General features: G+C 42.9%; 1 protein-coding gene across 2 annotated transcripts in view; it reads left to right on the top strand.

The window, feature by feature from the left end:
* The window catches only part of llgl1 (LLGL scribble cell polarity complex component 1), a 34776-nt gene extending 18953 nt beyond the window's left edge, over positions 1-15823 (top strand). Inside the window, exons 6-24 of one of the 2 annotated variants that reach the window (XM_082529795.1) lie at positions 2674-2836; positions 2943-3078; positions 3918-3972; positions 4350-4504; positions 4600-4820; positions 5458-5525; positions 7196-7373; positions 8708-8812; positions 9071-9363; positions 9513-9663; positions 9748-9886; positions 10055-10368; positions 10518-10709; positions 10802-10874; positions 11158-11272; positions 11737-11801; positions 12559-12694; positions 12809-12888; positions 13965-15823. In XM_082529795.1, coding sequence (XP_082385921.1) covers positions 2674-2836; positions 2943-3078; positions 3918-3972; positions 4350-4504; positions 4600-4820; positions 5458-5525; positions 7196-7373; positions 8708-8812; positions 9071-9363; positions 9513-9663; positions 9748-9886; positions 10055-10368; positions 10518-10709; positions 10802-10874; positions 11158-11272; positions 11737-11801; positions 12559-12694; positions 12809-12884 — 2635 coding nt within the window. In that variant the 3' untranslated portion in view covers positions 12885-12888; positions 13965-15823. Of the gene's footprint in view, positions 1-2673; positions 2837-2942; positions 3079-3917; positions 3973-4349; positions 4505-4599; positions 4821-5457; positions 5526-7195; positions 7374-8707; positions 8813-9070; positions 9364-9512; positions 9664-9747; positions 9887-10054; positions 10369-10517; positions 10710-10801; positions 10875-11157; positions 11273-11736; positions 11802-12558; positions 12695-12805; positions 12889-13964 lie in introns of both variants that reach the window. The other variant, XM_082529794.1, reaches the window with a different exon arrangement.
* Positions 15824-15893: the final 70 nt, after the last annotated feature.

Here is a 15893-nt window from a genome sequence, read left to right as displayed (position 1 = left end):
TTATTTTGCAGATATTTATTAGAGAATATGAAATTATCCTTGTAAATAGCTTCACATGCTTAAATCTTTTGACTTTTCTTCACCATCCTTGTTCTCCACTCTTCTCCGTCCTCCATCACAGTGAGCGTTCCTGTAAACATTAAACACTTCAGCTTCCTCCACTCACAGCTCCAGCTGAGCAGCTCACACACATGCGGATACAAATATCCCCACTGACCCTAGCAGCAGCAGGCAGGTCAGGTTCACTGGGTTCAGGCTCCATTAAACGCTGTCAGATGTTTTATATATTAATTTATTTAGCTTTTAAAAAAAACCCAAAAAAACCGACAAGTCAAAAATAATTACACACCGTAGTGTGAGTGAGGAGCACTAAAAATGAAGATATGGCTGCTTTTACTTGCAGAATAAAATGATCAAATCAGTCATGACAGTAAAGTTGACCTAACAAAGCAGCCTATTACCTAATTTTGGCTTTGTTCCGGTAACTCACTTGCACAGTTTTTTAACAGACATGTTCTGTGAAGCTTATTAAAAATGTACGTGTGTTTTTTCCCTTCAGCGCTTTTGTTTTCACATAGGAGGTTTGTGTGTGTAGAGTTCATTTGAACAAAGGTAATGTCACATAATGGATTTTTTGTTTGTTTGTTTTAAACCAGTGCAGATTAGAAAACCTTCTTTAATTATGTGTGAGGGTTTTCAGCTTTAATTCTTCATTTTCTGCCATATTATGACAGTGGTTTATATAATATAATATTATTACAGTGGTATTAAATATGGCCAAAGTTGAGCCTCATTTTTGTGGGTTTTTTTTTTTCTTCTTTTGTCTAAGATATCAGAGTGAGGGGAATAACGTTAATATTGGTCCTCTCAGGCTGTGGCTGTGAGCACAGTAGCTCCAACCACCTGCTGATGAAAACCTTCTCTATGCTAATAGCAGCCAACCATTAGAATTAGAAAGGTTTAGAGGAAGGGTGGCCTTAAAGAAAAGCTAAAAACGCCTTGTTTCAGACTGGGGGTTGCACCATGATATCAGTTGTAAAGGCTGCAAAGGAACTTGCTAACAAAGCAGTGTTAACTAGATATACAGACACCTGAAAGACGGCTATGTTACTTCAGGGCTGTTATTTGTAAGGTGTTTTTACCCCCTCCCCCTTAATGATGGTGGAGCCTCACTGTGGCAAGCAGTGATGTGAGAGCTCAGCAGTGAACTAGAACAAAACACAGTGAGAGTGGAGCACAAACACCGATCATCACGCACGTAAAGGAATTCAATTGTTATCATAGAAGAAAGGAAATGCAGAATGTTGTATGATATCTGACAGAAAACAAACGTGATTTTTTTTTTTTTTGCCTCCCTACATACCACAGACTACTTTGTGGTTCGTGCTTGAGCTTTGCTGTGCTGCCACACTGGCTGTGTATCAGTACTACTGTTGTTTCTTTTTCATTCTGCTGTGACTGTGTGACTGCTTGGCCAAACCCCTCATTAACCAGGCTTGTCGAGGGAAGTAAGCAGAACTGAAGCCTAACGAGGGCGCCGATAAGGCGTGCGTGCGTGCGTGCGTGCGTGCGTGCGTGCGTGCGTGCGTGCGTGCGTGTGTGTGTGTGTGTGCAAAGGAGGGGAGGTTTTAGACAGTAAAGCTTTGTACCAAATGCCAAAACACAGTATTCCGGTTGGGGAAGTGTTTCAACACACACACACACACACACACACACACACACACACACACACACACACACACACACACACACACACACACACACACACACACACAAGCGTACACAGGATCATCTCTAGGACTCTATGGCAGGATGCTGGATTCCCTAAAAATACTTATGAACAGGGCGACAGAGACAATGGAATGCTTTGTTGGGAATGTTTCTGCCGCTGTGCTTCCGGAGAGGATCTTCCTCAGTGAAGCCTACAACAGCAGACAGAAGTTATATATGGGGTGTACGCTTCACCCGGCGCTGCTGTTCATTGATCCTTGTTTCATCTGCATTAAAGTCCATAAAGCTGCAGTACTTTCTTTCTTTATCACTTCATTTTCTCTCTCTGTCTTGGCTGTTTCGTCTCCTTTCTTCTTCCTTCGCTGAGGGAATCCTCTGACATCTCAAGGGTGTGTCCTGCTCTACATTCCTGCTCTGGCTCAGAGAAATGTCTTGTTCTCAAACTTCAGCAACTTGGGTCTTTGCTCTGTGCTGATTATACATGTTTTAGCACTTTTGCTTTGGGGTGTTTCGGTGCAAAGAACAGCTTTGTGTATTTGCTGCAGTGACTTCAACATTTTGTATAATCTCCTTGCACTGTTTCCGAAACTCTGTTGCGCCGTATGTGTACTGCATTATTTACCCTCTCCCTCCACACACCATAATTTCAGATGATAACAAACACTAAACCAGTTTGAGGATGTAGTTGTTGTTGTTTTGTTTTTCAAACTCAGCTGTTTACTGTGTCTGTACAGTGTAACCAAAACACAGAATTTCTCTCGCATGGAACCAGGTGACTCTGTCCTCTGGTATCTCTCGTGTCATTGGATAATTGTTTCATCAGACAGATGTCTGACCTCGTCAGGATGTGTAGATAAATGTAATTTACAGCCGTGTGGATCACAGTAAAGCGGGAAGCTACAGATGTGGGATAATGGATAATGTTTGTTTTCATTTTCCCAGTCTGCCAGATGACTACAGATGTGGGAAATCTCTGGGGCCGGTGGAAGCTCTTCAGGAACACCCTCAACAGTCAGGGAAGATTCTGATTGGCTACAGCCGAGGCCTGGTGGTCCTGTGGGATCTGAGCATTCGTCACGCTGAGCAGCTCTTCCTGGGCAAACAGGTACCTGTTACAGTTGGTGCTCATTGTTCTTGCTCCCAGTTTTCAGGGTGATGTTATAGCTAGATGACCTGCAGTGATGACTGTGTGTCTATGACCCTCCCCCCAGCAACTGGAGAGTCTGGTATGGGAACGCTCTGGAAACTTATTTGTCTGTTCCCATAACGATGGAGGCTATTCAGTTTGGGCTGTTACCAGTGGCAGCACCTGCAATCACCAGCCAGTGTCCTCCACTATCCCCTACGGTGAGAAATGCACACATGCATACATCACATGTCACACACTCCACACATTTGCATTTCAAGTGTAGGAGTGAAACATTCTCAGGTCTGGAGGACAGAGTGGAACCAGTGATGGACAGTGGACTCCACAGTGATGAGAATAAGTGCTTCAGCTGAGAGCTCGCTGTGGCTCCACACACAGGCTGTGTTAGATGCATTTTTCCCAGTCATGCAAATTGTTTTCAGAATCTTTTTACCTGTCATTTTACATTTCTTTCATGATCATAAACATTTCTAAAGCATTTAACTTTTGTTCAGTAATGAGCTCTAACGTGATAAAACTCTGTTCTGCATCTTAGTTAATTCTCTCTACCACGCTGCAGACGTGTAGAGAATAGATGAAGAGCCACAAACCATATAGAGACTTTTCATGCTTACCCTTTTATTTTTCCTGTAGTAACAGAAGCATTGAAATAAAATGGACTAAAACTTCACTTTAAAGAGAACCTGAGAGAACTTCGCACCTAAATTACTTTGGGTGTGAATGCTGAACTTGTACTTCTATTACAGTTATGAACTCGGAAGAACCCTTCCTGGAAAGTGTTACAGCTTCCTAGAGTTGTGGTGGATTCTGTAATGGTTTTGCTGCTTAAGATTTGATACTATGTTAAGAACAGACCACTACTAGTGCGTACACGGTTTCTGCCTGTGTTGGCTGTAAATTATTTAATATTCCCGTGGAGTACCCTGAGTGCTGTCTAACAGACGGCCCCTTTCATTTGCCCTCTCTTGGACTAAAAAGGATCTCTGGTAGCTTTTAATAGTCTTCTTTTTCTTCTTTCTTTTGTAATTGTCTATCACAGGTCCATTTCCCTGTAAAGCCATCAGCAAAATCCTTTGGAGGACAACACAAGCAGGGTGAGTGTTAAACCTCGTTTTGCAACCTTCCTGTTAAAGTGTGTTTGAGTCCTTCTATCAAACAGGTCATTTGGAATCAGCGCTGGCGAATTTTCACTTATGACTGTTTTCTCAGATTCATTTTCATTTTATTTTTATTGGTCTTTTCTTTTGCATCCCTATATTTATGCAATTGCTGATTATTTTCCTAGTTTTGTAAATCTAAAAGGTATAATTTACCACATCATGTAACTATTATCTGTGGTGAGAAAAATACTATTAAAACATAATAAAGAGAGAAGTTAACTTTTTGTTTGCAAGTTAATGTAAAAGAATGCAGTGATGCAGAGTGAAAATTGTGCGGTAGAAAAGTAGCTAATCTGTGTTTCTCACTGTAGTTCTCCAGTGCTTTTATACAGTGGAGGGATGCCCAGAGCCAGTTATGGTGACCGCCACTGTCTAACGATCCAACAGGACAAAGATCACGTCACCCTCGATTTCACATCTCGAGTGATTGATTTCTTCACCGTCCACAGTGTGGAGCAAGAGAGAGGTCAGAATCTGACCTGTGTTAAAGATGGTGTATGTAAGGTAACATTTTCACGAGTATCAATCCTTTATCCCCTGTGTGATCTTTTCTTCTTATAGAGTTTGATGAGCCATCTGCTGTAGTGGTGTTACTAGAAGAAGAACTGGTTGTAATTGACCTCCAGACCCCCGGATGGCCCTCTATGCCCACTCCCTATCTTGCTCCTCTTCACTCGTCAGCCATCACCTGCTCCTGCCACATCTCCAGCGTCCCTCCTAAACTCTGGGAGAGGCTGGTCAACGCTGGCAAAGCACAGCAAAGCCGGCAGCACACACACAGGGTAAGAAGCTCATTGGCACTGTGAATGACAGGATTATTTAGCAAATTGGTTTATACATGGCAGTACGGGATATTCAGTCGCAGGAAATCCGAGATCCTCATAAGAGGCTTAACCTGAAAACACCTTAGACAAAGTCTGACCCATCAGCTGACGTTTTACTTGGATTTATATTAAAATTGCTTGTTTCAAATCTCAAAGGCAAGAACAGTTGTAAATTGATCAGAGGAGGCTATTTGCATGTAAATGGAAGTAATAAGTCACAGGCTCTCAGCCCAGCAATGAGAAGAGGAAACAATCAGGAATGTAACCATGAGCCACTGGTAGTGTGTGAGCTTTAAGAGCAGGTGTAGACAGTTAAAGGCTTTTCAAAAGCTCTGTGGCTTAGATCGGTTGTGCGATCAGTGGGAGATTAGCAACACACACGGACACACAGCTGTTACGCTCTTCATCATGGCTCTTTGTTTGTCTATGTGAGGCCAAATCAGATTGGCAGATCCTTTATGAGAGTGTGAATCTCTATGGTACATTTTTCTGCTCTAACTTTTAAGACGAGTTCATGAGAAAATATGTTGATGTGAAAAATGATGAGTCCTAGCTTGGTTCAGAATGATTATTTATTTATTGTTTGTGTGTACAGAGCTGGCCGATATGTGGGGGGAAAAATCTGGCACCTCCACCTAAACAACAAGAACTGCTATTGACAGGGTATTTACACACACACACACGCACACACACATACACTCTTTGCACATGTCTACCCTGCAAATGAATTCAGGTCTCTTGTTTTTTCCCATAACGTAAATCTGATGCTTTCTAGTAAGATTAGGTCACTAAAAGCAGCGTGAAGAAAGGATATCCTGCATTCAAAAAAAATGGTGAAGGGGAAATCCCGTGAAACTGTTGGTGTTGCCAACCGCACACTTGACAGAGCTTGCATTGGCCTAAAGTGCAATAAAAAGAGTTATGTAATAGAAGTGGTTTAAAGACAATTTGAAAACTGAGAATAGCGTGAAAGCAGGAGGAGAATTTTGATGCCGCTGTTAGTTTTGTTAGCAACAAACTGACTGATGTTATCCTTGTTTTTCTCTTTCTTTGTCCTTTGTGTTTCTCTCCATTGTTTAAAGTACAGGAACTTGTTTCCATCACCAAAGATGAGTTAACTAAAAGCAATGGATTGCAGCAGATAAACACTTATATGATTTTAAAAACTTGATGGTCAGAAAGTGACAGGTTTGAATAGCTAGCTAAGAGTATAAATAACTGTTGAAGTGGGTAGTGGATAAATTGGTTAGTGTATCTATTAAACATTTTATATAGCGACCTAAAATTCAGAATTAAAAAGGAAATTATTACTTACAAGTTTGTTTAGCATAGTGACCAGCTGGTCATGCAGAGGTTGAGCTTGCAACACTCTCAACCTCTGGGTAACTTTTTTGGATTGCAATGTGGTTGCACAGGTCGTTGAGAAATAACATGTCTGCAAACCATCATGCTCTGACTGGGACTGACTGCAGTCACTCTCATACAGTTCGGTGAAGGCAATCAAATAAATGCTGACCAATTTACAAGCACGGAAGGATTGCCAACATGTTGCGATCAATTTGATTAATGAGCGCAACTCGTCTGGGCTGCGCTGCTTTGCTGCAGGGTACTCGACTCAGCCAGTTGCCAGCTGGTTGTATTTTGGTTATTTTCATATATAAAAGCAAGTTACTGAGTGCTTGTGTTATTCTGCAACAACTGTACCACTACGTGTGGAGGATTTTCTCTGACTGATTGTAATGTGTTGACAGTCTGTCTGCATTTATAAATTAGATGGTGATTATTTGCAAACTTTTGCCAGTCAGTCTGAGAGTGATTCCAATCGATTCACGTCAGACCACGAGTGCTTCAACTGCCATAGCAGGCAACCTGAAAACTAGCAACTACGTATCCAGCCAGTAAAAGTGGAACAAATTCAGTCATTGAGCAGACACTGATTTTTATTTTTTTATTTTATTTTATTTTTTTCACTAGTGATAATGAGGTTGCCATCTAATTTTTACTGCAGTATGACTGACCCATGATTTGATTGTCTCTGTATGAACACGGCAACTTATGTAGTCATTTCTATGCCAGTTTTTCCCAGTCAATCGCCACATTATCACGTGATCCCATTCAGTCATAAACTGATGGAATCAGGTGAATCTGCTATCTTATTGCCTTTTTATTGCTGTCTTGATGCACCAACATCACTTTGAACATGGCACCTGACTAGCTGGACATAATAGACTAATAGTTTAAACTGGTCACTAGCTGTTATAGATGGCTGTTAAAGGGAGCAGTTGTTGAATTTTCTGTGATTGTTATTTATTTTAAATCTGTTGTGATTACAGCCATGAGGATGGCACGGTGCGATTCTGGGATGCTTCGGGTGTCGCCCTCACTCCGCTGTACAAACTCAGCACAGCCAACGTCTTCCACACCGACTGCGACCCTAGCGATGACCCGCAGGACCCCAGCAACGACCCCGATATGCAGCAAGAGGAGGAAGAATGGCCTCCGTTCAGGAAGGTGAGAAGCAATGAGGCTTTTCACGAAAGGAGGTGAAATGGACATAAATATAAGTCTCTCCTCAGAGTTCAGACACAGGGTCTGGTTTTACAAGCTGAGGGAATAAAAGCAATCTGTCTTTCGCACACATGCAGCCCTGTAATGCTGCATCTGTGGCCCTAATTTTCTGATTGTTTTCATGTGTTTGGATTTGAGACTGACCCACCCCATTGTTCCTCTTATTAAAACTCGACTCCAGCGTAAACCGCAGTCTGTTTCTGGTTTAATGGACAGTTTTCTGTGCAGAAATACATTCAAATGAAGTGATTCACAGTCTGGAGGCAGAATTTTGTGTCAAGGGGAATCTAGCTGAGCTGTTTGGCTTCATTAGTCAGGAAACGGAGACGGGAGATTTTAAAGAAACGGTTTCTACAGTCAGAAATGTTTCTCAGTGCTCGGGCATGTGATCAGGATAAGAGCACATTATATCTGGGATTTGATATGAATGGAGAAAAAAAATAGAGGCATCACACCAGTAGAAAATAGATGAAGTATTTGTACATGCTGATAGACAGAATGGCAAGTTCCTTCTGCTCACTTCTTTTCTTCCTCTTCGCTCTTTAACTGCCTTACAAACACATCTCCTCGTGTATCCTGTGGTAACAGAGCTGCATGTTCAGGAATGTGGCCCTCATATGGGATGAAGAGCCTTTCCCTTTTTTCTCCTCTGTAATGAAAACCAGACCCATCATCCCACTCTTTCTGCTGTGTGTGTGTGACAAGCTTCTCTTACTCCTTGTTTTGCTAAGACAAAACTCCAATGTGAGAGGGATTCCTACTGTGTGCGTGTGTGACGGACAGATTAATGCGCATTTGCAGAGACTGTCAGGGTAAAGTAGGGACTGTCCTGGCATTTGGTTGATAGTAAGAGGAGAGAGGCCTTTAAAGGAGGAGGAAACCATCAGGAGGGCATTTTGGCATTAAACTAAATTTGTAATTGGGCCATTAAGACAAAATGTTTTACACTGATGATGCAGTTTTTACAAGTTTCCAAAAAAGGTCTGCTTGTGAAGTCAGGTAGAGTTTATAAGATAATTTCTGACATAGGTACATTTCATTAACTGATTTGCAGCTCACTTCCTAGCACTTTTCCATGGGGATATTTATGATGAACTTGAAGTGTGTGGGAAGTAATCTTCAGTGTAACTTTGCGTGGCTTAGTGTCACTCACTGCATAGTTCAGTTTTGCTTTGATCATCTAGAAAGGCACAGTATTCAAAATGGTTTAATGTTAACAACTTACAAGAAAGTGGTTTTATATTCAAATGAATTAAATCCAATGTGTGTGTGTTTAGGTGGGCTGTTTTGACCCCTACAGTGACGACCCCAGGCTTGGCATCCAGAAGATAAGTCTGTGCAAGTACAGCAACAAGCTGGTGGTGGCCGGAACCGCCGGACAGGTGAAGATCAAAAACACACTGTCACAAGTTATTAAAAAAAATAAAACCAACATTAAGTAAGTTTGTTTCATTAATTATATCATAGAAAAACTGAAATCTAATTTTAGTCATTTTCCAAGTGTTTGCTTATAGGGCCTTGTGTGATTGTTGGTTTATTTCTTTTTATTATTGTGAATTGGGGATATGTAAACAAAACTGAATTGCTTGAAAAAAAAAAAAAACCCAAAATGAGCCACTGTGTTTCTTTACTGTTTCTAGGTGATCGTGCTGGGTCTGAGTGATGAGCGTTCGGACCACTTGGTCGACGTGTCAGTGGTTGATCTGCTGTACGACAGGGAGGGCTTCACCTGGAAGGGCCACGACAGGCTGGAACCGCGCTCTAAACCCGCACCTTTCCCCCCGGGCTTTCAGCCGCTGGTGGTGGTGCAGTGCTTGCCCCCGGCCTCTGTGACGGCAGTGGCACTGCATGCCGAGTGGAACCTGATCGCCTTTGGGACGAGTCATGGTTTTGGCCTTTTTGACTACCACAGACGAAATGCTGTGCTGGCAAGGTTAGGCGCACACAGTCATGTGATTTGTATTCTTTGGTTATCGGGCAAAGCCTGAGTATTTTTGGCATAATGAAGATCTACTTAGTCCCTGCTTAACCCATTTTCCCGCTGTCTTTACATTCATTCTGGTGCTCTTTATGCTCTCCCAGGTGTACCTTACACCCTAATGACTCCTTAGCAATGGAGGGTCCCCTGTCAAGAGTCAAGTCCTTGAAGAAGTCCCTACGACAGAGCTTCAGACGCATCCGCAAAAGTAGGGTTTCAGGAAAGAAACGCACCATCACTACGCCCACCAGCAAGGTGAGAGACTGTGTGTCTGAGAGTAAACTGTCCAAAAAGAACACTGTCTATACTATTTATACTATGTATTGTATGTGTGTATAGGTTCAAGAGGCAAATGCTGCTCTAGCGGAGCAGGAGGAAGTAGCTCCGGTGCAGAGGCGGATAGAGCCGCGGTCAGCAGATGACTCGCTCTCTGGAGTGGTCCGGTGTGTCTGCTTTGCAGACACATTTCTACGTGATGGTGCGTTTACTTACTTTTCAACATATTTCCACTCTGTCTTTACTTCATTCACTTTTTCTTAAACTGTTTGAACTGCATTTGTTTGTTGGAGAAAATGTCAGGATTGAGCTAAGGAAGGTTGTCGTTTATCGTTTGTGCCGCGCTAACAACACGCTCGGTCTTACTTAGGTACACACCACGGCCCCACGCTATGGGCAGGCACCAACTCGGGCAGTGTGTACGCCTACGCTCTGGAGGTGCCCGGTGTGGGTTCGGGGCGAGTGTGTGAGCGTGGCGGTGCGAGTGAGAGCAGTGTGTGCGTGGAGGCAGTGCTGGGTAAAGAGATTCAGCTGATGCACAGAGCGCCTGTGGTGTCGATCTGCGTGCTGGACGGTCGGGGGAAACCTTTACCAGACCCGTACGAAGCCTCTCAAGACCTCGCCATCGCGCCTGATATGACCAACGCTCACTCTGTCCTGATCGCTTCGGAGGAGCAGCTCAAGGTATCGTCTGGAAACAACATCACAAAGTCTGTATTTACATTTTTATCGTCATTTTTTTTAAGTTTGTAATGGATCTGGGCTTAAAACGTGGTCTGTTACTTGTATATTGTTTTAAATCGTACCTTTCTTCCTCCTCTGCTTAATTCCAGGTGTTCTCTCTTCCCAAAGTCAGCGCTAAGACTAAGTTTAAGCTGACTGCACATGAAGGCTGTCGGGTGAGGAAGGTTGCCATGGTGGTCTTCAGCTCCACAGCTCAGGAGGATTACAGCGAACACACACTCGTCTGTCTGACCAACCTCGGGGACATGCACCTCTTTAGTATTCCTGCCCTCCGACCACAGGTGCAGCCTCAGGGTTTGATCAAGAGCTTGACAGCAGCGTGTGCTTTCAAATGTGTTTTTGTGAGTCATAACTGTGTTTTATGTGTCCTCAGGTGCGTTATGACTGCATCCGTAAGGAAGACATCAGTGGCATTGCATCATGTGTCTTTACCAGGAATGGACAGGGTGAGAAGAATATGCTTGAATTTAAAGTGAAAGAAGTTATTTCAAGACACCTAAAGAGCAGAGTGGGATTTCTTTCATTATTATTTTTTGCTTTTAGATTTTCATCACGATAACATTTGCCTCCTTGTCTCTGATATATACACACACATGAGGTAGTGCAGGAAAAAATTAAATTAAATGTGGAGGCAACATAAAATGAAAGCTATGTATGTTCAGAAAGGTCAGCGTATGACTAAAAGGATGGTTTCACTCACTAATATAAAAAAATTGTTCTTCTCTGCAGGGTTTTACCTGATCTCTCCTTCAGAATACGAGAGGTTCTCTCTCTCCGCCAAGGTCCTCACTGAACCGCTCTGCTTCGTTCAGCTCGACCGACCATTAGAGCCCACACCCACCAGGTAACACACACACACACTCCGATTGTAAGCATCATTAAATCTCAGGCTGCTTTTACTCTGTGATTATGAGCGAGTGTGTTCAAAACTTTAACGGGTGTGTTATGAAAAGGCGAAAGGGAAGCAGATCCTTCTTTGCTGAAATTTGGTTCTAGATCTGAGGATCCAGTTAAACTAGGGTTGGCTATATGGATTAATCCTTTATCAGAATATACGTGCTAATAAATATATCATAAATAATAAAAAAAATTAAAAAATTCAGTGTCATTGTTACTGATTTGCAACATTTCCCAGGACCAGTGTAAGTCCCTGGGAGGTCTCTGGACACCACACTGAAAACCACTAAGCTGTGACTGTTCATTATGATTTCTCATGTGAAACCAAAGAAATGATCATTTTATTGTTATTGCTGTATTATTCCATCGACTGCCAAAGTAAATGGTGCATGCTTGTGTGTGTGTCCACAGCGATGGTACGACAGTGCAGCCTCAGGCCAACGGAACCCACAAGAACCAGATGGGTCAGGCTGAGGGTAGGTCTGGGGACACACACACACACACACACACACACACACACACACACACACACACACACACACACACACACACTTCTTCCTCCTGCCCTTCTCTCCTTTTTTTTTTCTTTCTCCTCTCGCTTATTCTTCCTCTTCATCACTCTCTCTTCTTTCTGTAAACCTCTTACAACCCTGACCGTGCCTTAGCAGGGGTCCCCCCCCTCTGGTCTCCACGGTAACCATTCAGTATGCCCCACTCGCCTCTCCTATCCAAAACCACCTTCCACAGCAGGAAACTGTGGTTGCTGTGGAGACCAGCAGGCCTTTCACCTGGGACTAGGTCATTAAGAACTTTACACGCAGGCACCAACACATTATCCTGGATTATGATACATTGGGGCAATTTTTACTGTCTTTGTACAAGACAATGTCAATTTTGGCACATCAGAGCAGCTCCAGTGTCTTCAGACAGTGTAGCAGGGCGCAGATGTTTAAATGTTTTGATCACATGCAAATATTTCTAATGAGGAGAAAACAGTAAAATCCAGCTCAACACACAATAATGAGCAAGTTACTGGAGGAGAGAGTGGTGGTGGTTTGTTTCCGGTTGTTCAGATGTGGCTTGTGGTTACAAGTCTACAGAATACAGTAAAGTGCTTTATAAATATCAATCTGTTCGCCATATTTAAATCATTTGTTTTCTGGGGCGACCAATCAGTCACTCTCTGTCACTCTCTATCGGACGTAGATGAATCTCTGGATTTGTCCCTTGCAGGGCAAACAGAAGAGCCTCCCAGCTGCTTGTCCTCGCCAATCCTGGACACCCCACTGGACTCCCCCCTTAGCTGTGCTGACCTCACCCTCGACTCGACAGCAGAACTCACCGTGGAAGACGTCAGGGATTTCCTAACGTAGGTACACACACACACACACACACACACACACACACACACACACACACACACACTTATTAAATGTATTATCGGCAAAGACGATAAATAATTTGCGTGTCCGTGCTACAGAAGTGTGGACGAGGCAGAAAATAACCTGAAGAATATCAAAGAAGAGGAAGGACGATCGACTGGCATCCTCATCAACTGAACAGGTGAGAAACATTGGTTTATTAACCTCATAGTCCTTGAAGCCCGTCCACCTCTATGGTGAGGGTATCAGAGCGAGTGGACACACACACACACACACACACACACACACACCTGTTTCTAATGGAGCGCATCCAGACTGTGCAAACTTCAAAGAGCCGCTCTGTCTGAGCGCTGCATTCCAATAACGAGCCGTCCACACTGTTTCCACCCAAACTATGTGTCTCTGAAAGCCAGTCGAGCTGAAAACCTTTGCACCGAGGCGCACTGAAGCTTCAAGCTGTAGCTCAGTATTTTTGGTTACTGTCATTATAAAGTACACGGAACGGGCTCATGAACTTTTTTCTTTTTTCCTCACTGTTCTGGTTATTATTTCAAACATTTGCAACTTTTACTTCACATCAATCAGATTTTCTGCAGCTGTGACCAACACGAGTGTCCTCAGCGGGTTTCCTTAAGACACTGGGGTTTCACAAATAAGAGCTCGTTTACTTGATTTAGATTATAAGCTTATTATTTATGACAGGATAGTATTTATTTTAAGTCTCTGCTTCCCTCTTGTGGTGCTCAAAAAATATCTTTGCACAGATTTGACAAAGGAAACTCAACATCTGTCGTCACCCCTCCCAAAATAAATAAATATGACTTCAGGTTTTTTTTTGTTTTTTGTGCAAAGCAAGATTGTCAGTCGTACTAACAGTGTGACTGAAAACTGCTGTAAATGTTGCCATAAGACGGTGTTACACTGCATGTAATTGCCAACTTGACCCCATTCAGTTGCAGTCTGTTTCAGATATTACAGCAAATAACTGATAAATCATTGAAAATCACGTGTTGCGGTGTACACAGACAGAAACATTACATAAGTAAACATTTGGAAATCTTTTCTTCTTTTGTGGATGTGAGACGGCTGCTGTTCAGTATTTATTTTTTAATTCATTTTTTTCCTTGTGTGACTAAGTCATTAGCTTGTTCTGAATTAGGAGTTAGCTTCATGGAGCTCAATGTGTTGTGTGTTTGGTTTGTTAGTTGAGCCGATTTATTGTGAATTTGCTTGTAATTATGTATTTGTTTATTTCAGTATTACAGGGAGGGGCTCAGGTGGTCGTGATGGATTGGATTTCAGTGCTGGACCACAAACATCTCCCATCAGCCCACAGTGGAGCCCCCTGCCAGCACTCTGCACTCTCTTGTTTACCTGGCACAAGCTGGGATGAAAGTCTTACTCCAGACACAGAATCCAACGTTAAAAACACTTGTTGTGGTTCCTCCTGCTGGAAGAACAAATTCTCTATTGTCTTCTTCTGGAACCCCTTTGGAAACATGTCGTTTCCTCCGATGTGGAGACACAAAGTGGGCACAGTGTGGCGTGGGGTCGGCCTTGGAGCTGATGGTTCTGATTTCAAGAGCTCAAACTGAAACGTCCGTCTTTGAGGTCTTTGTGTTCATCTGTTATCGGCCCTTCAGCTCAGCATTCGAGGAAAGAGCCGTCACAGTCTACAGCGGAGACTCGATGGTCACTTTTTTCCCTCCACCTGCAGCCTGTGGCGCGCCTGGCTCGGCCTGAGGTTTTGCAGTTGCCAAATTCCCTTCTTGATCTTCAGCACATGAGCGGATGCGATGGACCGCTCTTCCTGACGTGTCCTGTGAATAACCCGTTTAAAAAGAACCGAGATTGTCCAGCAAAGCCTGAAGGAGAGCACTGTAGTGTTGAAGACAGAATAGCAAATGAAGTATTTTGAGTATGAGTCTTAAAGTTGTAGCATTTCTCTATAGGTGCCAACAAAGGCAGCTGACTTTTTCACCTGTGGGGGTCGAGGCAGCGCTGAAATCGGCAGCAAGCTCTGAGAAGCTCTCTCCACTCTGTGGGTACTGAAGAGGAAGCTGAGTGTGGGACAGTGGAGGTGTTTTTGTATTGCAAACTTTTCTATGGCTTTTGGAGAAAGTGAAGATATTTTCATTGATGAATGAAGTGAGGAAATATTAAAAATTCATACTGTGACTACAAAGGGAACCAGCTGGGGCAGAGGGCAGATTTTGGTGATTTATTTTTTTAACTTTTGAAATATCTTTATTGCTAAAGAGCCGGGCAGTGATGTCACAGGGGTAATAAACACAGAATTACCATCCTCGTGTTAGTGACTGTGGCAGAACATCTGCTTTCCCTCCCACGTTAACACCTCTTATAAAGGACCCCCGTGGCATCACTGTCCCCGACTACAGTGGGAGTCAGCGGGGCCATGTGATGTGAGGTTACTGTGCAGTGTCAGCCTGTTTGAAATTTAAAATATATTTTGTCAATAATTCAAACATGTGGATGAAGGTGGAAAGTGGGTCTCTCTCCTGAACCCTCCTCCTTCATCGCAGCATGCAGAAACCTTCGGGCGGGACTCAGGGAAGTGTTGCAAGCTAAGCAAAGTTAGCGTGGAAGTGGAGTGGGACTACTTTTTTGGAGGGGGGGTCTCTGAGTTGGTGCATTCTGCATAGTGTTGGTTACACACAGAGCTTTGATTGCTAGTATTTTTACCCCCCTTGTGTTTTTTTTAAAAGACGTTTTACTGTATATAGAAACAAATGTATACAGCATCTATATCTGGGTTCACACAAGAAAAGAGGGAAGTATTTGAAACTGTCATAACCTTAAAACCACTCTGTTCCCTCACTTTAACACACGTCACCACTAACTAATTTAGCTCAGCAGGTAGGAGTCATGTTAATGCCTTTTTAAAATGTTAGCTTTTTTCCCCCTCTCGGCGTACTGGTTGATGCACATAATTAACCCTTTCATGCTACAGCTGGCACGATTTACCTTCTTAATCCACATTTAAGATGAATCTGTTTCTATTTTTGTCAGTTTCGTGTGTAGGAATTTATTAATCGGGTCATTTAGCAGTTTGGCTGATGAAGAATTGAATGTTAATAAAATTATTTACACTCAAACTCAAGTTTGGTTTGTGCTTACAAATCACCTCTGCTTTATTAGAGCGCTTAAGAGGTTTGACACCTTGCT

Source organism: Aulonocara stuartgranti (assembly GCF_965226115.1).
Source record: "Aulonocara stuartgranti genome assembly, chromosome: 4".
Taxonomy (NCBI): Eukaryota; Metazoa; Chordata; class Actinopteri; order Cichliformes; family Cichlidae; genus Aulonocara; species Aulonocara stuartgranti.
The sequence above is the reverse complement of the archived record's forward strand: the minus strand, read 5'-3'. Positions and strand labels throughout refer to the sequence as shown.